At 42.7% G+C, this 23,669-nt stretch overlaps 1 protein-coding gene across 4 annotated transcripts in view; it reads left to right on the forward strand.

Moving 5' to 3' along the window:
- Positions 1-500: 500 nt before the first annotated feature.
- Positions 501-23,669, forward strand: part of LOC110963576 (histone deacetylase 4-like) — an 83,840-nt gene continuing 60,671 nt past the window's right edge. Inside the window, exons 1-3 of one of the 4 annotated variants that reach the window (XM_022212013.2) lie at positions 501-642; positions 3,535-3,871; positions 19,622-19,690. In XM_022212013.2, coding sequence (XP_022067705.2) covers positions 3,850-3,871; positions 19,622-19,690 — 91 coding nt within the window. In that variant the 5' untranslated portion in view covers positions 501-642; positions 3,535-3,849. Of the gene's footprint in view, positions 643-3,534; positions 3,872-19,008; positions 19,691-23,669 lie in introns of those variants that run through there. The other 3 variants (XM_051941791.1, XM_051941789.1, XM_051941790.1) reach the window with 3 other exon arrangements.

A 23,669-nucleotide genomic window follows, 5' to 3' on the forward strand; every position in this document is an offset into this window, starting at 1 on the left:
AAGTCAGCTGGGATAGACTCCAGCTCCCCCTGGACCCTAATGAGGATAAGGTAGTATATACAATAGATGATGGATAGATGGATGGATGTTTTTATCAGAACACACACCAACCTTTTCAGCATATGGGACTGTTAACTATTTTTACTATTTCAGTGTGATACATACTGAGTAATAAAGTTTACAGACACAATTAAAAAACACACTTTATTAGGAAGGTAAAATGCGTAGATAGACGCACATCCAGACAGAATATTATGAAGCTGACAGGTTAAAGTTATTCAAATCAACTACACGAGGAACTGCATGCTGGAATATTACAGGCCTGGACCCGCCCGGAGACTTCCTTTTTCCCCCTGATTAATGCCACAGCCGTAATCACAAGCTTTCCTCCACGGATCCACGCTGCATCACGCTGAGCTCGGAGATGATCACATTCTCCTCGGCCTGACCCCGCCTCTGGTGAATGCAGGGGCGCTCCATGTGACGCTGGGCTGAACAAAAATCCAGTATGGCGGAATCTGTCAGGAGATGAATTTTCTCCCTCCTCTTTGCGCTCAGAGTGCGAGATGGGAGAGAAATAAAAAAGAGCCAGCACCGTGCGGGACTGATGTCGGGACGCCTGGCCTGCTGCTGGCCGTGTAGGTGAGCCGCCGCCGCTGCTCCGTGGATCAATGCGCCTTCATGTTGATATTGAGGCAAAGGGATGCGATGCACAGACAGGATTCATCAAAACAATGTCCGGCTGAAGTTTCCACTCCGCTCCTCTTCGGTTTGTTGCATTTGATCGGGCCCGAGCCGTGTCGGAGCGCGGTAGGAGCGATCCCACATCTTTGCAGACGTTTATGTGCACGTTTCCACGCGTTTATTGCACTATTGCGGGCGGGAAGTGTGTAGGCACCAAGGAGGGAGGGAAGGAGGGGGAATGGACAGGCGATGTTTATTATGCCGATTGTTGCTGAGCTATTTTTAGTGCCGGGGCCGAGCCTTAGGCTTTAATGCAACGTGCTGCGCCCCTGTAGCTCTTCTGTCGCCTTTTACCCGCGTTAAAGGCGAGCAAAATGCGTAAAATGAAGCCACAGGCCCCGAGTAAGAGTGCTGTTTGAGTGAATGGTTCAGGATGGGCGGTGGTAATTCTCTGCATGCGTCAATCTTTTTTTTCCTTTTTTCTTTTTTTTTTTTTGTGAATGGGGGCGTACGGGCTGTTAAAGCAACACCAAAGCTGCACATTCCGCCTGTTTTAAAGTATCATTTTGGGCATGAAATGTGTGTTTCAGGATGTGTTGATGGCAAATGATGGTGGATTTTATCATTGCAATAGATGAAACTTGTGTGCTTAATTGATGCTTTTTTTCTCTTTTGCACTAATTTCCCACCCAAGAATCCATCTCCCAGGTCTGAGTTTTTGTTGTTCTGTCACTTCAGGGCTCGTCTCCCCAGTTCTGTCACCCTGCATCAAGCCAGCTCATTTTTAGGGGACAATGGCCCCGGACGCACACATGAGTTGCCCCTCCCGAGACAGATGAGCTGCCCTGGGAGGATGGTGTTGCGTGAAGCCCCCCCCCCACCCCCACCCCCCTGGAGTGCCAGCTACTCCCCTTGACACACGCTCGCCTCCCCTGCTTTTCTTTTGCTTTATCCATCACGAGTGAGCGTGCATTGTGCAGTGACCGACTTTTTTTGGGGGGCAATTTTTGTCCTCCGGCTGCACTGTCTGGTCCCTCTTGTCTTGAGAGCCCCCCCAACCTCGTCCCCTTCCCCCACTCTTAATGCACACATCCAGAGACCCTCGGAGACCCCTGCCAACGCGCACACAAGGGCGTCAGCATGCATGCCACCCCCCCACGCCTCCTCCTCCTCCACCGTCCCCCTCCTTTCCGCCCGCCGCCTCGCCCCGGGGCAGTTTTGCCCCCTTTTCTGTTTGTGGCAGTGAAGCCGACTTGATGCTCTGGGCTCGAGCTGTGATTGCGTCTGACACTCGTGCTCCAGGCTCAAGGAATTCAGGTTACTCTCTGAAAACAAAGAAAAGATCAATCATTCATTTCCAGAAACAACTAGTAGACCAATCAGCCACTTCCAAAAACAAAGACAGGAGTCTTATAATGCTGCTTGGTGAAATTCAAGTACTTATTCTGTATTTTTAAATCCTACAAGTCCAAAAGAAACTGCGCGGGAACTTCTTTTACCGTACAAATTAGCTTGAGGTTTGTTTCGGTGATCTTGGATCTGCATGACAGCAGGATTTTGTGGTTTGTTTCAAAGGATATAGAAGAAGATAAAAGTATTTCTGAAGCCTTTCAGTTCATCTATTCGTTATTGATCAGATATCATATCCATCTAGCGTGTTCTTAAACGGCCCTCAGGTTTTCTAAAAGTTGTTTACACTCATTAACCTTCTGAACTCCAAGCAATTTCTAGGTGGTGTCACAATTTTTTACTGTATTACAAAATCCTGCACCTCAATGGAAACAGAACAACTATGGCTAGAAGTAGAGGAACTTAGAAGTGTGTTCTGTGCTGTTTAATGTGGCTGTAACACCAAAAATCCGAAAAAGTAATATCTACAAGAAATGAAATTGGAATTAGTTTGAATCAACATGCACAGCATTTTCCCGAATGACCATAAGTGTTTAAAATCCTGGGGAAAAAATAGTTCCAGTGCATGATATAGACAAGTTACTGTTTACTTTTTAAAATAGTTTCCATGCGTGTCTTCTGCTTTGTGTACCACAGCCTGCAGTTCAGCTGAAGAAAACTCCAGAATTTACGTCACATGATTGTTGGTCACAGTCGAGTCAACAAAAGTGCATCATTTGCGCAGAAAAATGCAGATTTTTTTCGTGTTTTACAGAATCTAGCTAAAGCAAACGCTTTATTTTTGGCACATTTTTACGTCAGATGTGAAATGCACTGATTTTCCGCTTTGATTTGGTTAACTTTCAAACAAAACATGTCATCAGGGCATTATGAAATTTCTAATCCAATTCTTCTGTCTGTTTGTACACTTTCTGGCTCCAGTAAATGATGTAATTTTGGTGTTCGGGCACAACTTTTAAAGCCACTGCGAGTTTTTAGGGTTCAGAGGATTAGGACAACTTTAAAACTGACTTAGTTTGTTCATTATCGATCAGTTAATTAACTGGTAATTGTGACAGAGATAACGCTGCAAACCTTATTTTTACTTGTGTCTTATTTGATAATAAATCAAATATTCTAAAGTGCTGTTCATCTGCCAAAGCAAAACCTGTAAAGATGTATTTTAGTGTAGTGGTAATCTGTTCAATATTGAAATATTGTTGCTTCAAAGGACATACAGCTATCAGAGTTCAATTCAGAAGTGGAATCAAAGACTTCAGTCAACAGTTGGCTCAATTAGTGCCACTGAAAAACCAATAGATCAATAGTCTACCGTCTTTTTCATGGCTTTAAAATCAATACAAACTCGTTGAAATCGTAATTTGCTGAGGTCAAACCAGCATATTACGGCAGAAATGTTCCTTTTGAAGCTGACATTGTCCTTTCCATCCTCTCTGATAGGTTGGAGCTAGACGGCGAGCTGCCTCTCTGATTGGAGTCGCCACATCAGTCGGCTGATGGAGATTGGCTGCCGCCGCCGCTGGACGTCTGCTTCTTGTTTCCCGTCTGACCGTCCTGAGCGTTGGATCAGCCTGAACACGCGCTCCGACATCCACAGCTTTGGCAGGATAACGGCCTCCTGATCGCACAGCCTGTAAACCACATCTGCACTCCGACACACACACAGACACACACCCATCTGTTGTGCCGCGCACACACACCGAGCCCGGTGCTCTTTTACTCGCCGTGGACGCCCACCTCGCCCACCTGTCAGCGATGACATCACACAGCCACCAAGGTAAGAACTTTGTCTTTAGCATTTGTCCTACACCAGGTGGAAATTTAAAGGTTTGATTTTTTTATTCAGTCCGTTTCAAAGAACACACAAAGGTCAGATATTAAATGCAACATTTATGGATGATGTTTACTTTTACTTTGGGGATATTAACTCTGCATTTAAAAGCCTGCTATATCTCTTAGATAAATGGAGCTTTAGCAGTCTGACTTTTTGTGTCCCAGGATGGTTTAAATTCTGGAGAAAACTGGAAAAACCTTTAGCGTTGTGGGCTGAAAACCAAGTTACAGGTAACCTAACTGCAAAAGTAGCAATTATTAAGAGATTGTAAGTCACAAAAATCCTGTAATAACTCCAGTTTAACTCCCAAAACCTGCCGGCAAGCTTCAAAGCATGTTATCTTGAAAAAGAAATCACCAAAATGACCTCATTTATCAGTGCCAGCAACCGTAAAAACGAAAGAATTGCCAGATTTTCAAGCTTCTAATGATCCTCAAACTGCTCCTCTGTGATGCACTTCTCCATCAGTAAATATAGCAAATCTAAATTGTGGCATTTCATCAGTTTTATTATATTCTTTGTTCACTGTGTTCTTAAAACAGTTTAAAGCATCCCCAAAAATTGAGTATTGAGTAATATTCTGCATATGACATCACCTCTAAACTCCAAAAGCGGTAAAAACAGACGTTCCTTGAACTAATTATGTTACATCATTAATTATATGTAAATTTAAAATTGTGATATTTCATCAGAATCACTCTATTCTTCATGTGTCATTTAAAAATTGACCAAACATAGAGAATTTAGACGAACCCGATTCTGTAAAAAATGCGAAAACCCCCCCCAAAACAAATAGATGTTTCATCTACGACCAACAGACAAAACTTCAAGGATTGGAAAATGACTAATCAAATAAATTCAACTTTAATTTTTTCCTTTAAAGGCTATATTTCTGAGCTCTCTCCACTTCTAGCCATGTTTGTGCTGTTTCATAGAGGTGCAGAACTTTAAATTTCCACTGAAAAATGTGAGGGAAAAAAATGCCCAGAAACTTGGAACAGGAAAGCAGACTGTAGACAAGTTTTGCAGCATTTCCTCTTTCAGTTGCCGCTCAAAAACATCATGAATCTTCAACAAAAAAATGCGCAACTGCCGCATGTGGAGTAATGAGATTTTAACTCCTCGATATCGTCACATTAAAGGGGAATCTGTCTGCTGCTTCGTCTGCCGTGTTGAAATATACGAACGTTTTGATTATTCACGGAGACGGATCGCAGCTCGCTAAAACGCAATAAAACATTTTAATCTGGTCCTCGTGAGTGCTAATGGGTTTCATTCGGTATGAATGAGCTCCAAAGGCTGAGAGGAAAACGTCCATAACATCGGCTCATTAAGAGAGTCTGCTTTCCGCTTTGACACCTCATCGAGCTCCGTTGAGAAGCTTTGGCTTTTCGCGGGTTGATGAATTATTTGGTAACCAGCTGACACATGAAAAGGTGAGCTTCCCGCCCTGGTCGGTGTGTTACCTGACAATGTTGACCATGTTTACTTTGTACACCTGGGAGTGTGTGCACTATAAATACCGCAGCTGAGGCAACCGCCGTACCCAGAGGGATACGAGCGAGCTGCAGCCTCGACATCTCCATCACTCACACATGTGAAGGGAAGACTTTTAGCACCGGGTGTATGGTAAAGCTGCATACGTCCAGAGATCTCGATTCTGTCGGATCACTTCCCTCGCCCCCAATTAGGACCAAGCTCATTAGATCAACCCTTAGATTAGAGCGGCTCAACAGTTATCATTAGACAGCCTATTCTAATTCCTGCGCTCGTCTCCGTTACCGACAGGGCTGACAAAATTAGCGCTCCGCTAATCCTAAGAAATGATTCCGACAGTGATATCCACAAACCCATTCAAAGTGACACGCGAAAGGATCAGAGATGCGTTCACCAGCGTCTCCGTGCTTTTGCGGAAACTTTTTGATGCTCCCAAAAGCGATTTTAACTGGCGTCGAAGGAACATTACAATCGCAGAAGTGACAAGAACTGACAACAAATGTTAACTGGGGTCTCATTACCTCAAGCGTGATAAACGTTTTTAAATTTCAAGCTATTTCAAATTGCGTCCAATACAATCTGTGCAGTGTTTAAACTATTCAAAACAACACGTGATTGAAGCTTTATTGCTGTAGTCTCACCTTTCCCACAATGCTTTAAAAAGTCTTTGAAAATGTAAATATGATGTCAAAATGAAAGTCTGCAGTTGTGTTCTAAAGGTTCAGTGTTTGTAGAAATCATTTCCTGGTGTCTTCCTGAAATCAGTTTGTAAAATCTATTGTGAAGTATTTAGATTAAATACAATTTTTTGTCACGAAACTGTTGACTTCAGCTGAGTGTCTACCGGATTCACAGATTTTTTTTTACTTCTTTACACAATCCTGTTTGAGCAAATGCTTCATTTTTGTTGATTTTTTTTTTAAAGATGAGATCAAGTATAAAGTGATTTTTGAGGAAAGATTGCAGTTTTAAGCTCAGTTGGTTACATTTTCCTCATAGAACTGCAGATTCTGGCCCTCAGAAATACCATAGTTTCACTGATTAAATGCATTTTAAATGCACTAGGGTGTTTTTGGTTTCAGAGATTTAATAACGTAAAATACTATGTTTTAGAAATGTCTTAAACCAGTGTTCCACTGATTTAGTAGTGCACTTAGGCTACACTAGAAGGAACTGAGCCGGAGATATACTTTTAGTTCTTGGTGTTGCTCCAAAAACACCGAATCCTACATTTCCCATAATGCATTTTTCATAAGACCTCTCTGGCCTTGGTGATTCATTGAAATTCATGTATAAAAACTGCAAAAATCCCCTTGCAGGCTCATAGTGATCAATAATAGCTTTTTTTTTTCCTCCAAAATCTTCAAAAATAATACCTCCATCATTATTTTGCAGCAGTGCGATTCTGTTGGAAGAATACAAACTCTGATTTTGAATGAACGCCCAGCTGTGAGCGCAGCCAAAGCAGGAAACTTCACTCTTTTCTGGCCAGGGGCAAGAGCAGCAGCAGCAGCCACAGCAGCTGATAGGAAAAAAATAAACTCATCGGCTCCTTTCGGAATGTAAAATTTAGCCCTTTTTAATTCATCGCCCTTCCCTCCGCTGCCTCTCGTCTTCACAGTTTGCTTCCCACTGGAACAGGGATGCCCGGGATCTGCCTGTCACCCCTGCTAACTCACCTCTCACTAAAACAAAAATAGCTGTGATCCCAGAGATGCGTTTCATACCTGCAGCGGCTGTTCCTCACTGTCTTGTTTGCCTCTGAAAAGCCTTCAGAGGAGACGATCCGGGTCCTCAGAGTGCTGCCAAGTGTGGGCGTCAATTTGAGGTGTTGCTTGTCTTATTTGAATGACAGCCGAGAGACACACTTGTTGGATGTTCAGAGAGACACAGAAACAGGCAGCCAGGAGACATTTAAAGAAGTGTGAAAAATGTGCAGCGCTGTGACCTTGTGCTACTTGTCAGGCTCGTCCAACGGCTCCCTTTTTTTCGCGGAAATGTTTGTGACAGTGATATTTACAGACAGGAGACTGCGCCGGGTGAGGGATTGGGTTTGTTTTAAGAGACGAATTGATCCAATTTCTCTGTTAATAATAGTTCTTCTGAGAAATACGTGCACGGTTGCATCATGGCTGTCTGCTACGGCTGCTGTTAAGACAAATTTGTTTTATATCGAGCGCAATTAAACAACGCTGGCTTTGTTCTTCGGGTGAACAATGAGACTTTTTCTGAGCTTCATCGGCACTATTTTCCACTCAAAAGTAAAGCCTTTAGTGTGTGTTTGAGTGGTTGCATGTTCGTCCTCGAGCAGCCGCTCTGGTCGGTGTTTGTTAGCGTGCCTTCCCGCTTATGTGCCATTTTTTGTAATCTGTAAATGAGCTTACTAGCATGCACGCTTTTGATCCAGGACTTACTCATTTTCTTTATTACAGCAGCGGTGGGATTTTTAGATTAAATATCATTTGCCATAAATCTCTTCCCAGAAAAGTGAAACGCTTTTGTCTGGTCAGTATTTTCCACAACAAAAGGGGGGTCAGGCTGATAAGGCCCTCACATCAGTTTTTGCCGGGCATATCAGCAAACAGGCTGGAGTGTTTGTTCAGGAGTGATCACTCTGTGTACCAAGAGCTTTAGCACATTAGCAGGCAACATTTGTTTTACACTTGTGCTTAGCAATGAGCTAACATGTTGACCATGTGTTGTTTCCTCTGAATGTCAGGATTCATGACAGGGGTTTGCTTGATTGTGGAGTACAGATTCAGATCATTAGTATGATAATTAACCAAGAAAAATGTGAGACAACTCAAATGGGAAACCAAGAAAACACTCAGAATTTTTGAATCATTCATATTTATTTTGCAGCTCAAGTCACGGTTAGCATAAATAATTTAAAGACAGCATGTTTTGTCAGCGAATGATTGTCTTTGCTTTATGATTTGGTTTATTTTGCTTTACTTTCTCCTTCACTGAACTCGGGGTTCATCAGCAGGTGTTCACTTCATTTCCCATCATGCTCCGGCTAGAAGCCCTTTGTGGTTGTGGTCACTTGCCAAGTAGCCTTATCAGTTCCTGCTGACAATCTGAGTTTCCCTCCAGTCCAGATAACCAAGGAGACGACTCCAACCGCATGTGTCCCACATTCAGAAAGCACTGAAAAACCCCCAAAGAGGATCCTCTGTTAGAAACCAGTGTGTGATGTACAGATGAGTGGAGCATTAAAGGAAAACACCGTTTGCATTTTTCTTTAACCCTCCTGTCGTCCTGCGGGTCAAATTGACCCGTTTTAAAGTTTTAAAACTGTAGAAAAAATTTTTTTTTTTAACATTTTCACAAAAATTTTTTAGGAAATTTTTGAACATTTTTTGTTGGAAAAAAAAAACAAATAAAAAATGTTTTAGAACATTCAGAAAAAATCAACCAAAATCCAGCGAATTTCTCTGTCAAATTTGGGGGATTTTTTATTTTAAAAAATAAAGCTTTTGAGGGAAACCTTTCAGCAATTTTCTTCCTGAAGATTTTGCAAATTTCTATAAATTTGGGGAAATTTTTTCTGAATTTTTGGACTTTTTTCAAACAAGGCAACAACATTTTTTGGTAAGGACAACACGACGGTTAACTCCAGCTCTTCACACATATTTTACTCAATGTGGACACGTTTCTCAGCATAATATGAAGTCCTGCACCTCTGTGGAAACAACCATGATTAGAAGTAGAGAGAACTCAGAAACGTCTTTGTGTAGTGCCAAAAAGTTGTAAACCAGAAAAAACGAAAGATACATTTCTCCGATTACTTCCCAAAACTTAAAAAAATCCTGCAATTAACACATAAAACATTTTCCAAGTACCCAAAGGTGTCTTGGTCTACATGGCAAGATGTTTTACTATTTACATTTTTCATTTGTTTCCATACTTATCTCCTTTCTGCTCTGCAGTTCAGCCCAGAAAAATCCCTACATTTCTCCCCTATGACTGCTGCTCATAGCTGAGTAACTAATCACTTAATGACTGATGACAAAGTGCAGAATTTCTTACTTTTTGCAGTATCTAGCTAAAGCAAACTGGTTAATTTTTGGCAGATTGTTTTTACATTAGATGTGTAGAGTAATGTAATTTTGATTAATTATCACAATCTTGAACTCAGATTTAGTTAATTTCCTAAGGGGACATCACAGATGAGTAGTTTAAGGACCATGTAGAAGTTGAAAATTTGACAATTCTTTCTGTTTTCACAGTTTGTGGCTCTGATAAATGGTGTCATTTTGGCACCTAAAAAAAGCATGCTGTTTAAACCCAGTGGCAGATTTTGGGGTTCAGGGAGTTAATGTGTGACCAAATGGTGATTCCTTGTTCTCATGGTTTTTTTTTTTTAATCTTTAGCAGACATAGCACTAGAAGTCCATTATTGCCTCCCACCAGTTAAAAACAACAATGCATTTGTTTTTTGCAAACGAAAGCGGTGAGTGTGTTTAATTGCATGTAGGACAGAAGTGAGATCTTATCACTCACTCGAGACGCCGTGTTACGTCAGGTGTGAACCGATGTACTTTGAGCTGTCCACGTGTAATCGGATTGCCCAAGACACATGCTACTACCAGGTGTGAACAGTGAAAATGAAGACATGAGTTCAAAAAAGCTGCGCAAAGGAGGGAAAGTGATGCTACGAGCTGCCAATGGTTTGTTTTCATGTGAGTCAGAAGTGCACTGGCTTTCCGGGAAGGTTTGCATTGTTTACCACTGGATCAAGAACTGGATCACTCTCTCACACACACACACTCTGAGACCAGTGAGTAGTTGCTTAGTAAGTGCCAGGCGCATTTTTTTTGTGAATGAGAGGGCTGAACTTCCAATTTCTGCATGTGAAGAATTAAAAATTAACAGATTCCACGTACACTATCAGAAGACGCGTCTGCAGCAGGACATAAACTGTGCTCAGATTAGGTTTTTACTGCTTTATTTTGCAGGGTCTGTGTGGGTGGGAGCGCCTTTGATGGCTCTGAACTGGTGAACTTGACACAGTGCTCCTTTCCTCGAAGGCTCAGCGGTATCTAGGTTACAAGCGCCCGTTCTCGGTTTACACAGCCTGGAAACAACACAAATCAGCGAGGCAAATAAGATAAAGGAAAATAAACACTAATCAGGCGGGTCAGGCTGTTTAGGCTGTTAGCCAAAGATGAAATAATTCTCTACAGGACTTGGACATCTGTAGATTTGTTTCGTTAAATGTACAGGATTTACTGTGCAAACTAGTTTAGCTGTGATGATTGAAGTTGGTTCTGTTGGTAGATCTGGAAGTTTCAGTCTTTATTTCTTTATTGTATGACACAAACACAGCACACCAGCTTCTTTGCCATCATTGTTAACTCTAAATCGAGGTATACAGTATGTGACGACTGTAAAACTTGTATTTCATGTGCTTAACACTTAAACTAGGAGCATAATTTGTTATGGCGCAGAACACAAGTGTTTCTCCGTATATGGCAATTCAATTTGGCAGCACCACAAACTCCTGCTGTCATGATCATAAAGTTGATTCAACACCTCTCTAAAACGTTAAAAAACCAGAACATTAAAACCTCCATGAAGATCAGATTTGTTGCTGTGTTAAGCTCAATTCATTTTAGCTTGCAGGCTTCGTATTAGGACCATAATAATTTTTCCATATAGTACTGCATTCTGAGTTCAGGGAAGAAACAAAACAAAATGTTCTTGTAACTTTATGTGAGTGGCTTAAGCGCATCAAATCATTTTAATTTCACTGAAGCCAGTGGCTGTTACTCTAAGCTAGGATAGTTCAATCTGAGCAGGTATAGATTAGCGTGTTGCTCTGCATACTTTATATAGTGGCAGTCAAGTTGTATTTAGCTGCTGTATTCACTGAATAACTGAGGTGTTGAATAATCCAAAGAATATTTTCTGTTAGCTACATGGAAATAGTAGATCCATTTAGCTTTTGCGAGCTGTGAATAGCTAGCTAGCTAACTATTCTTGCTTTAGCTGTTAACTTAAACATCTTTTGGCCTAAACATTTTTCTGTTGCAGTGAGCCAATAGTTAACTCTGATCAAACATGTTATTACTGTGTTTTAGCTTTTAGGAGACATTGTAGAGACTGAGCAAAGCAAATCTAGACTTAAAGTTCGTCAATGTTTGTTGCGAGTTTGTACTACACATTAGCTGCATTATTTCAAGGTTGAACAGTCGAATATTTCCTCTAATGAACAATCAAAAACAATTACTTTAGAAGGATATGATTTAAAATACAGGTCTCAAAGTAGAAAATGTTCACCTGTGATTTTCACTGAGTCTAACTGCATAAACATGGTAGTAAAATTACCCATGAATTCAAGAACCGTTTCATTTTTGGGGCTGTGTCTATCTGCACGTCTGCATCATGACTCCTCATTGAAAAGAACTGCCAAGATTTAGGCTTTATACAGCACTTATCAGTGGAAATCATAGTTTCTCACAGCGCAGACAGTGTGAGGGACACTTCATAACGTCAACCTCTCTGGGATATTTTACGGAGGAAAGTTAGAGCAACACAGTGCCTCCCGCAAATAACAGCTGAAAAAAAATAGTCTCCCGAAGAATGGCTGAACATCTCTTCAGAAATCCTCCATGCTAAGAAGGATTGAATCGATCATCTAAAATAAATGTGAACACTCAAATTTTTTGTTGGAGAAATAAAAATCTTTAATCCTAGTAGCAGACATTGGTTGCTTTGAATTCCAACTGGGGGTCTGTATTTTCATTTAGTAAATCTAAACGGCTACTTTTGAAAGTTTAAATGTGTCCAAATTCTCTTCTGTTCAACTTAGAAATAATGCAGTTGCTATAAGGTGATGCAACGTTGAGTCATTTGACATTTAAGTGATATTTCTTAGAGGTGGGCCCACTTCTGTTGTATAATGAAGAAGCATATGTTTAAAGTATTGTAGTCTGTATTTCCGAACACCAGTTTGAAAGGGACTCGTGCAGACTCTTCTGTGTGTAATCGTAAGTGCACTTTGACAGTCCGGTCAGAAGGGAGTATTGACAGAGATGTCAAGAGACCGCTGCTGACGTAATCGTACTACCATCAAGGTATTGACACACACATGTATATTCCCAGGCGTAGGGTTCTTCCCCTCGCTGATGTGGGATAACCATCTCATGTGACACAATGCTGTAACTTACTACAAATGTTGCACTAAAGCACAGTCTTTACTGACGTCACCTTTAGAGATAGATCCCATAGGTGCACCTTGATGATTGTGACCTCCTTCATCGCTGCTCGTCCTCACAGTCCCATCTACATTATTGATAAAAACAAATCCCAAAGATCGTGACTAGTTTCCTGCCTTCGGCTTTCAAAGTAATTGTTGTCGTGACCAAAAATTAATCTTGGAAGTGTGTGAGGGCAGGCTCTAATAAAACCGAGGCTCCTTCACACTCGCCCCGCTCTTCTGTGTTGCCTTATTGCACAGCAGGGAGGGTAAGATTTCATTTTTACTTGAAAATTTCTGTTTTGTTGCCTTGTAATTTCAGATTGTCAATTCTAAAAAGCAGCCACTTTTCGTGTTTATCTCTACGGAATAATTTAGTGGCACGTTTGAAACATTTTTGTGACTCACCCCATCTTTGACAAACACTGCAGTACAGTATGCACACAGATCTCTGGATGGCGATAAGTCTATATTATGGATTTGCTTTTATTACACCTGCCAGATACTATTAACGGGGAAGCATAGAGATTTAATGAACAGACTCGGGACTGGAAGATCAGCCGCTTGCACTGGCTGATAAATGGAAAAAGTGAATGAGTAGGTCTGTTCCCGGAGAGAAAAGTGTAGAAACGGAGGTGCCCTTAAACAAGACGCACAACCCCTAACTGGTCGTCACCTTCTGACGAGTCCGCAAACTGAAAGCAAAAGTGTCTCTGCAGAGACGTGAGCGTGAGAACAAAGTTCAAAGCTGGTTCATGCGTTGTGTTCCCATTTCTCCCATCGCACCTTCCCCTTTTGCCCCTGTCAGTGACCCCTTTTTCATCCTCTTCTCCAAATGCACGCAGTCACGCGTCGCACTGCTTAAATCCAGAGATGAAGGGGTTAAAAGCTTTCACTGCAATAAAGAGGGCCCGGCTTATCCCTGAGTCTATTTTTAGCAGCGCACACACACAAGATATGGGCACGTGCATGCATGGTGAACAAACAATCATTATTTTTGGTCTCCCATGTTGATTCTCCTCTTCACGACTGAGCGATTTGCTGCCGTGTGCCGTGCGGCTAAAAACGGAGCACGCATGACACAACCGCTGCCTCTTTTGTGCGGCGGCCATTGTGGTAGGTGCGTGACGCTTGTGTGCCGTCTGCTTGTGCTGACACGTTGTTTCTATCGCACAAAACCAAATTACGAAATTGCGGCGGATTGCAAAACGCTGCACTTCGGCGGCGTGTTCCCACAATGCCGCACCCTCTCTCTCAGAGACGAGCTTCCAGCCAGCCAGACAGCTCTGCCCTCCCATGTGCCACCAACTTGGCTGGACATGACTAACAGTCTATCCCAGGACAAACCCAAGGGGTGTCTTGTGCAACGACTGACCCCCTGCATGCACAAGCTCCACTTTGTCCTTGTGCAAATGCAATCAGAAAACACCCAATCATGGCATTTACGCAGTGTGTGTGTCCTGGTGCATTCGAAAACCTCCGTTTTTAATTGGTTTGGGGGACAAAGACGGCGCAGAGTGAACATGAGCTAATGAAAGGAATGGGACGCATCTCCTGTCCCTGTGTCTGGTCCCAGCGCGAGAAACGGGATACACTGTGTTCTGCCAACGAGCTGTCAGCGGCAATTATGGTTTACACTGCTGCCTCGGAGCCCTAGCCTTGTGGCTTTTGACATGCTGCTCCGCTGTGCTTGACACAAAGCATGGATGTCTGACCAGGGCATCAAGGAAATACTGCTGTTACACAAGCGGATCGCTGGTTGGAGCCATACAAGTGCTCAAAACACAAAATATACCAACTCTGAAATGTTTGCACCTGTTCCTCTGAATGCATAGTAGGTGCAGAGCAACTGTGAAGTCTCATATTGTAGGCGTTTGTTGTTGTAGGGCATTAGGCCCAGCTACCAAGACTTCACGGTTGCATCACAAATCTCCTAGCAACCATTAAAAATCGACAAATATTCACTAAATATATGAAAACCATTCTGGATGAATCAAAAGAAAGTGGCATAGGCAGGACAGTTTAGCAATTATTCATGCCATGCTACCTGGGTCGCAGCAGGGGGCTGCTCTGGGCAAAAGTCAAGCACTCACTTGTCACAGATCAACTTGTGGTCATGCATTTGTCTGGCACCGATGCCCGAGAGCCGCCTGAACATAACAGTTCAGCCCTCAGAATAGGTTTGAAAAGCTTTAGTTTAAAAAATGGCAAAAAAAACTGCACAATTTATCAGAGCTTCAAACTGTAAAAACGGAAAAAAAAAACATCTGACTTTCAAATTTCTGACGATCTCTCAACTTTATCTGCGATATTAGTTGGAAAACTTAACCAAATGTGGAATTTAGCACAAATTTAAACACATTTAAAGGGGCAATCCAGAAGCAGGAGAGTAGAAAAGCCAAATTTACTGTTCAGAGGATATACAGATGCAATTTTGTGCTTAATATTAAAATAAAAATGAGTTTTGACCAATTAATAACATTTAATTACAATTGTTAAGCTGAAAATGCAGGATAGTTATTTAAAGTTTGTCATTGTTGCTGCTATTTTTAAAAAAGCTGCATCCAAAATAATTATTATAAGCTATTACGATATTTTCTTTGATGTAAAATCTTGTATCTGTCCAGCAGCAGATCAGTTTAGTTTTAAAACATGAAAATGCATCAAGATGTTTCTTCAACCTGTAAAATCCTTTAAAAGCATCAACTTTTTTTCTCTGCCTGCCTCATCTAAAAATGTACCCAAAATGAACAGTTTGCAGTCACCAGATTTTTTATTTGAAATTTCTGCGCTACCTGTTACAGCCTTGACCTCATTAGTGATTTGGCTACGAGTTTTTGCAACAAGTCCTCAAATTCATACGACCGCATCGTCGTTTGCACCGTGCACTGGAATACGACCCATGAGAGCGTATTTACGTTAGCGCCCCTACGGGGAAAAGGAACGCATTGCGGGATTTAATTCACGAAACAGGTTTTCTGTCGCAAAACGGCTTTTTCCTCACTTTCCCAACACAGGTTTAGGGTTATGGTTAAGGTTAGGGATAGGGACAGGGATAGTGTTAGATAAAAGTTTGTTCATGGTGATGTTTCACCTGCGACTCCAGAGTGTCTATATTTACTCAACCACTAGAGGTCGCATACATCAAAACGTAACACTGGGTCGTAATACAGGCGTGTACAGACGACCTATGTGGTCGTTTTTTGTTTGAGGACAGGCTGAGTTTTGGCTGAACTGCAGGCTGTGTTTACACAAAGCAGATAAGGGATAAGTGTGATAACTGTGTAAAACTCCAAGTAGTACAGTACTTAATACTATATCGGCTAAGTAAGTAGAGCTCCTGTTATTTACAGTGGTGGTAACGCTTGTAGGAAAAATGTCGTACATGTTGATTGCGACTTTTGCTTAAACTTTGCTAAACAAATAAAGAAATGTAACCTTTTCTAATCCTTTTGTTAAAGGGTTGTTTCTATTTCTGGACACTTTTTTTTGCTGTTTAGAGGTGTGGGTGTTTTTTATGACAGTGAAAATGAGTACAAAATGTAAAAGGACCAAAGAACACCAAGAAACTGGTTTGAGTTCGAAAAGCACACAAAGATTTCTAAAAAAAGGGGGCAAAAATGTACCACCAACACTATAAATTTGTTCTCATACTGTCAGCTCTGCGTAAACACTGCCTGCAGTTCAACCGATAAGTCTCTGAGTTATTGCTATGTGACTGTTGGTTACAGCTGAGTCAATGATGGCATCCGAGGTATAGAGAGGAACAACAATTTTTGTTTTTACCCAATCTGATTGCTGTAAACTGTTTAATTTTGTGCTTTTTTCAATAGGACATGTTAAATAAATAGATTTTTGCTAAAATGTGACAAAATTAATCTGTGATTTGGTTGTTTTTCCCAAGAAACTGAGCGTCAAATTCAAGGATAGAAATTTTTACAGTTTGTTGCGCTAAAAAATGGTGTAATTTTGGTGTTTTCAAAAAAAAAAAAACAATATGCATTTTAAACCTGCCAAGGGGGTGTTGGAGTTCCAGTAGTTGGGAATCTTTGGTTTTTATGTGGATTGTTGAAGTTCAACAGTTGCATCTGAACACATGCGCTGTTATGAATACTTATGCTAAAAAAACACTGAGGCTGACTCCCACACGTGAGTTTTAGTAAGTTTGTCAGTGTATTTCCTGTTTCAACGTCTACGTAGATTTAGTTTCTCAGTCTCTTCATTTAACCTCACCTCTTGACTTGTATGCCTTCTGGATCTGCAGCAGACACCCGCGGTTTTAATTGCCAATTCCCAACTAATTTGTGATTTCATATCAAGTGACGCCATTCACAGAGAGGCACAAAGAAGCACTCCGACACCACCCCAAATCGCATTACCACTGTGTTTTCCCGTCTCCACCGGCATGAAACGAGGGTCAGATGGTTGCTTCCGACTGTTCACGGGACGCAAACTGGTGGAGGCTCACACAGGGGTCACCCATTCTCTTTTATCAGTCGCCGTGACGTCAGCCGGTGCCCTCGGGAAGCAAATTTGCGACCCAGAGGAAAAGGCTCTTCAAGGAGAGGCGTGTTTGATTAATCGTATTGTTCCTGTCTGGTTCACCTTGCCTACTGGAGTCACCCTGGACGAAGCAGCCAGAACGGAAGTGCACTGAATGTAATGAGGCTGGAGCATCCTTCCTGTCTTTCTCTGTCGCTGTCTCTCTTTGTAAACGCCACGGCGGCACAAGCCGACGTCTCGTTCTCATTTCTCCGGCTTAACAAAGGCCTCTGTCAACATGCAGTGTGCTGTCCACGCCAAGACCGGGTCAAGTTTTTCCCATCTCTGCACACAGAACTGCACGGAGCGCTGCAGCTCTCCGCCGTTCGGCTCGCTCATTACGCCCGCATCCTTCCACATTAGCAGCGCTGATCATAACATGCATGTTTTCGACGAGCGGTAGCTGCATTAGCTTGAGTTGACTGACTCTTTGCCCGAGGGTAGCTGAGGCTATTTATAGCTCCCCGTCTCCCGATGCTTCACCCAGTGGGACCGAGAAGATAGAGGGATGGAGAAAAAGAGAGAAAGAAAGATACGAGGGAAGGAGGGAGCTGGAGGAGGAGGAGGAGGAGGGGGCTGCTGGGTAACTAGGCTACATTTAAGATTGATGGACCCTGTTGCCAAGGTATAGGACACTTCTCCTCTGCCAGTGTGTGGCGGTTGTATATGAGGTTTGTTGCTTCATTTGCGTTGCTCTCCTCCGCTGTCTGCTGCTCTGATGTTCGCACACACCTATGCTGCCTCCACGTGCGTGTCAGGTATCAACTGTGCGGTTTGGACTGAAAGCTGATCTGCTTTGTCTAACTAACCACAGACAAAGACATCCATCCCCCCTAATTCCCAGCACTTAAGTCGAAGATGTAAAGCGGCGACCGGCAATTTGTGTAAAGAAAGGGCGTAGAATTACTCCAAGCCACAGGTGCCACTACGCGCAGATGCACCTCATTTCCATTGCAAAAGCAGCCGAGTGTGTGTCATTTGAATGGGCTCGGAGATATCAATTGATGCGGCTCGGTTTGTTTTTGGAGAGGCAGGGATGTGTGTTCTTGCAGTATTTCCTCGCGTTTTACATACGCCGCGCATACATATGAGACCGCACATCTGACCTGTCTCGCAGAAATTTGAATGAGTTGTGTTAGTTTGTCGTCACCGGTGTGAGGATAAACCCGTGTGCGTTGAATTTTTCCCGGCAGGACCAAACGCGAGTCCACACCCAAGTCCTCGCAGGGTTTGGTGCATCAGGGGGTGCAGCCATTCATGCAAGGTGGTGTGAGACAAGTACACGCACATAATCAGTGCATCCTCCAGCTTCACGGCTAATTAAGTGTGTGTGCGTCTGTGTGCATGTGCCAGTCTGGTCCAGGGAGAATTCCAGAAATAGATCATGCACAGTGAGACGCTCGCCTGTTTCCCTCTCTTTTATTCCTCCAAAGGGATTTTACATGGGTTTTCATCTCACATCCAAAGGAATAATTGCATGTTTGCATGCCTCAGATGTCTGTAAGCCTTGTGCTCGGAATATATATGGATCAGGTGCTTGTGATACTAAAAATACAGGATGCATATGTAGAGAATGTGCCGTCACACGTTTGTGTGTAGTCTCACTGTATGTCAATTCCATCCTCCTCTTTCCTCCCTTTTTTTATTGCGCCGTTTTGTTGTTTTCCCTCCATCTTTCCATCGCCTTGTCCTCCTCTCTCCCCTCCTTACCTCTTCTTCTTTCTCTCCCCTATCCCCCGATGCATCCTCTTCTTCCTCCTCCACCTCCTCCTCCTCCTCCTCCGCCAACCCCTCTCTGTCGCTCTGCTTTTTATAGCCATGTCTTCCCAGGGCTCGGCAGCTACAAAAGCCTTTTCATGTTGCCACTATAATTACAGCCTACACACTTGCACACACACACACACACACGGGAGCGCGGCACAGTGTGTCTTTGTGTCTGCATGTGTGTGCGTTGTGTGTGTGTGTGTGCTCCGCATGTGCTGTTATACACAAAAGGGTGAGCTATTTTTACCTCTCTCCCTCTCTCTCCTCCTCTCCATCCCCCCCCTCATCCCTCTCTGCCGCTGCTGCCAGCCACATTTGCTATGCTGAGCACAGGCAGTATCAGTCAAGCCCCAGCGTCTCTGCTCTCGCACGCCGAACTCACACACAAGCACACACGATCTGATGAGCGCTTCTCCCTCGCTGTCCCTCCAGCTTGTTCTAGAGCTCCTCTGCAGCCGGGCACCTCTGCAAACCCACAGCTCGCTGCTTCGCTGGCCATGGATCAGGCAGTTGCTCAGGTGGTGGTAGCGGTGCCGCGGCATGTGCTCGCCGCCGTGCACATGACCTGAAGCCCGCTCACTCGGACTCTGTGGTTTTTAACTGCCTGATTTAGCAGGTTCGTTGCTGGAAGCTGGTCTCAATGTTGCGGACCATATTTGAAGCGGAATGTTCTCTCTCTCCCACAGAGGGAATCCTGGGAAAGGAGCAGCCGCTCGAGGTTCTGAAGACATCGGCGCTCAACCACATCCCAACAGGTTGGACACTCTGCATGTTTGTTTGTGTGGATGCGAGCGTGCATGAGCTCCTATGAACCAAAGCCAGTGTGTGTGTGTCAGAGAGTGTGTGTGCACATACGTGATTTCACTATTAACCACATCCCGAGTGACTTTGCATGCATAGGTGTTGCTCACTTTAAAGATCTGCCCCTTTGTAGCAGCACTGTGGCAGCGAAAACTCCCAAACCTGATTTGTCTAATTGGTAGCTGATATGTTTGAGAAGGGACCACGCTGCTTGCTCCATGTCTTATTTATTGCAGTTGTCTAACAGTGCCATTTTGTTGAATGAAATTCAACGGTCTGAATGTCGGCACTCTGTTTGTGAGCTCACATTAAACTGTTATCGGATGTCTCCAGAGGAACGCCTGCCAAAAATATACAGCAAAACAAGCTATTGTGCATCTCGTTGATGTGTTTGCATCTGAGACAAGTTCTGGAGACAGTTAAATCATCCCAAGGCAAACCAAAGCTATGTCTTTGTGGACTGAGGTTTCTGTCTCTGCATCCCCAACTACTCCAGAGTTGATTAAATCAAGATGAATTTTGTATTTCGAATTGAATTTCTCTGAATGAAAATGCAGATGCATCATCGGCGTCAGGAAAGAGGAAGCAGTATAGAATGAGGCGAGGGTACAGAAATGAAAGGGGCACAGATGGAGATGAGGTAATCTGAAGGAGAAATGAGTCTGAGGTAATATATGCATAATGCATTATTTTAAACTGCTCTGTGTGCGTTTCATTTCTACACCACTGAGAACAATTCGGATTTCCCCCATAGATGAATTTTCAAAAAAAAGAAATGGCAAAAGTGCGATTCATAATTCGCTCCCCATGCTGCTCTCTGTGTTTCTGTGATTTCACAGAGCAGCATTGAGGAGGTCGGTGCTGTTAACCACTCGAACAGCAGCAATCTCACACAGCCTGTTGCTGTAGGAGAACAAATAAACAACAGCTGAGTTTAATCTTTACTTTGACCCTAAGCATCTCGCTCTCGTAGCAAACCATCACAGGCTTCACATGTTCTCTCATGTTTGTTGGGGTTATTTTCTACGTGCCTCTGGCTAAGCTGATAAAATATTGAAATCCACTGGAGTGACTTCATCAGATATTCTCCAAATCTGTTGTCTTGGATACAAGAGCTGCGAGGGCATCCATGCTGGTAGTGCTTGTGACCTGGACCGTTTAGCTGTTGAGCACCTGTCTAAGAGCATTTACCGTGTGCTCAGCTGCGTCCTTTCACTACAGCTTGGAAAATGCAAATGTTGCAGTGCTTAAGCAGTGACTGGTTTCTCATCTAATCTGAATGCAATCAGATGCTGGTAGATGCATTTATGACACACTGTGTTTTCTTTGGAATGCAAAGCTGCGGTCGCTGCACCTGCACGGAGCTGCAGGACACACCTGAGTTTGGTCTTACACAAAGTAGTCCTGGTTGTTCTGAATGCAAATGCTTCTTTGGCACATTGAACTTTAGTTCGGATGTGTTTAACCGATAATTTGACCTCAGGGCAAGTTTGCAGAAGCTTAAAGTAAAGATCAAACAACTCCCAACATTGTCTGGCTCTGGCTTCTGATTTAAGAGGACGTTTGTTTGTCTTATGTGGTTGTAAGTTCAGTATTTTGGACTGTTAGTTGGACATGTCAGGGCATTTATTCACTGTTTTCTGACATTGGATAGGCCAAACGGTTAAATAAGAAACTAAAAAAATAAATTTTATTTCTATTTTAGCTCAGTTTAAAGTACGGCTTGCTTTTTTGTCATAAGAAGCGAAAAACGGGCACTGTGTGACACTGAGTGAGCAGCAACAACGGCGGCTCCTGTGGCCACTAGTGGTAATTACAGGATTCTGGTGCATTAAATTCTGCTGGGTTCTAAGTCTGAGTGGTTGATATTACGGGACACAGCCTCTCAGTTGTTCATGCAACAAACACAGAATCAACATCTCAATGAAAAACAACAGTTTTACCGTCCACAGCAGCCGGCAGCTTTATGTTACGTCTGTTTCAGTCTATTTCAGCTGAATAGATCGAGTTTATGCAACGTTAGTTTACTTTTACTGGTCACCCTCCTGATTTTAGGAAACAGTATCACGGACGCAAACACCACTACATCCCACAACAGCTTCAACTGAGGTAAGCAATATAGTAGAAGACATTGTTAGGAGTGAGATTATCAGCTGAGTAAAGATGCCATCCCTTTCTGAGATGTTTAGCTAGCAGATACGCCTCTGTTAACTTGGCTTATGATTTGTAAACGCAGACAAACCTCAAGCAAGTGCGCCAGTTTATTAATTTTTTGCAAGATCTTCCTACTGAGAATGCTCTTCTTTGTGAAATGAGGTGATGTTCACACTAAGAATAACAATCTAGCCTCTTCTTTTAGCTCACGGGAGGCTCATAGTTGATGTATCTGATGCGTAGAGCCTGAATGATACTGTTGTTTTCAGGCTGATGTTGATGCAGATTTTTAGGATGAAAAAATAATGTTGGTATATCTGCAGATATTATTTACAGTATATATTTTTATATGTAAGTTAGTATTGAATGCTGCTTCACTCTGCACCACCATCTGCTCGGCTCTGCTACATGCGCTGCAGACAGTGCTGAGTGTTGAAAAGAACTGCTCTGCTGGACAAACTGTGCATTGACACTATTTCTAAATGACCTCAACCATCTATTTTCTCATTGTGTTGCCTGAAATTTTTTTTTTTTTTACAGTGATACAGGTTTATCTTTAAAAGGCCAATATGGCCTGATAATGTTAGCCAATCAGTTCGTTGTGAACTTTCGTAACTGATCACCCAAATTATTTAGTGCAAGAATCAAATGTCAAGTTTTCCAAGTCGGTATACTAAGAAAATGAATTACAAGCTAGTGTTTTAAGGTAAGTAGTGTTGCTTTAAATGTGTGAATTCACTCTTTTATGTCACTGTAAATCAGAAAATTCTGACATTTGATCGAATAATTGTAACAAAACTGCTAATAGATTTGTAGATAAAAAACACTTTTCTAACTCATCTGAATTATCGGTCTCTTTGCATTGAGGAGTAGAAATATTGCAGCCGCTGCATACGTTGAGGCAAAATGTGCTTTAAAAACGCAGTGTTAACTCACTCAACTGAGCACAGCTTTGCTTTAAAGTGTTGCTCACCTCCCTTCGTTCCTGCCTCAGCCCGGCCAGTGAACTGTGACGTTCTCGATTTAAGGCCAGAGGCTGAGATGAATTTGTGCACGTACTGCACCTCAACCTTCACATGTCAGCCCTCCTGCAGGTCTGTTGTGTCTCTGCCTCGCATTCACCCATCGCCTTCTTGCTGAGCTGTGGCGCTGCACAGCGTCCCGTGATGTCATTAAGACGGCGACAAGTCCGAGCGTGCTTTTGGCAGAGCAAGGCTTGCTGCACCTCCACACGTTCCCTCCGCCACGCCCTCCGTTCTCCACCCTCTGAATCGAAGCTCTGAATCGTCACGGTGGTTATTTAAGACAAGGAAGCAGCAGAAACCCATCTGACAAGCTGGAAATCATGTCATGTATGAGAATAGGGCCAAAAAACATTTCTGTTGATTGCGAAAGGAATGAAATAGCAGTTTCAGCTCCAACCTGATATATATGCAAAAAAAACCACCACATATGTCTAAAAACTTACAGGTATTTTTAGTTTCGCAGAACCTGGTGTTGAAACATTTCAGAAAGGTTTGTTTTCTGCACATACACACAACCGTGCCACCTAAGTAGGTACATCCATGCAATCTAATGCAATCCAATGCAACAGCTCTGCCATTAATTCCACTTCTACGAAGCGTCTGCATTTTCATTTTGTTGATGTTTTAAAAAAGGTCATCCTTCCACTTAATGTTTGTGCTTGTCAATGGGGTTGGATAAAATATTAGGAACATTTTTCATTGTAATATAATCCGCTACACTACCTACTATGACATGAGTAACTGACCTAAAGTA

This window comes from Acanthochromis polyacanthus, chromosome 22 (assembly GCF_021347895.1).
Source record: "Acanthochromis polyacanthus isolate Apoly-LR-REF ecotype Palm Island chromosome 22, KAUST_Apoly_ChrSc, whole genome shotgun sequence".
Taxonomy (NCBI): Eukaryota; Metazoa; Chordata; class Actinopteri; family Pomacentridae; genus Acanthochromis; species Acanthochromis polyacanthus.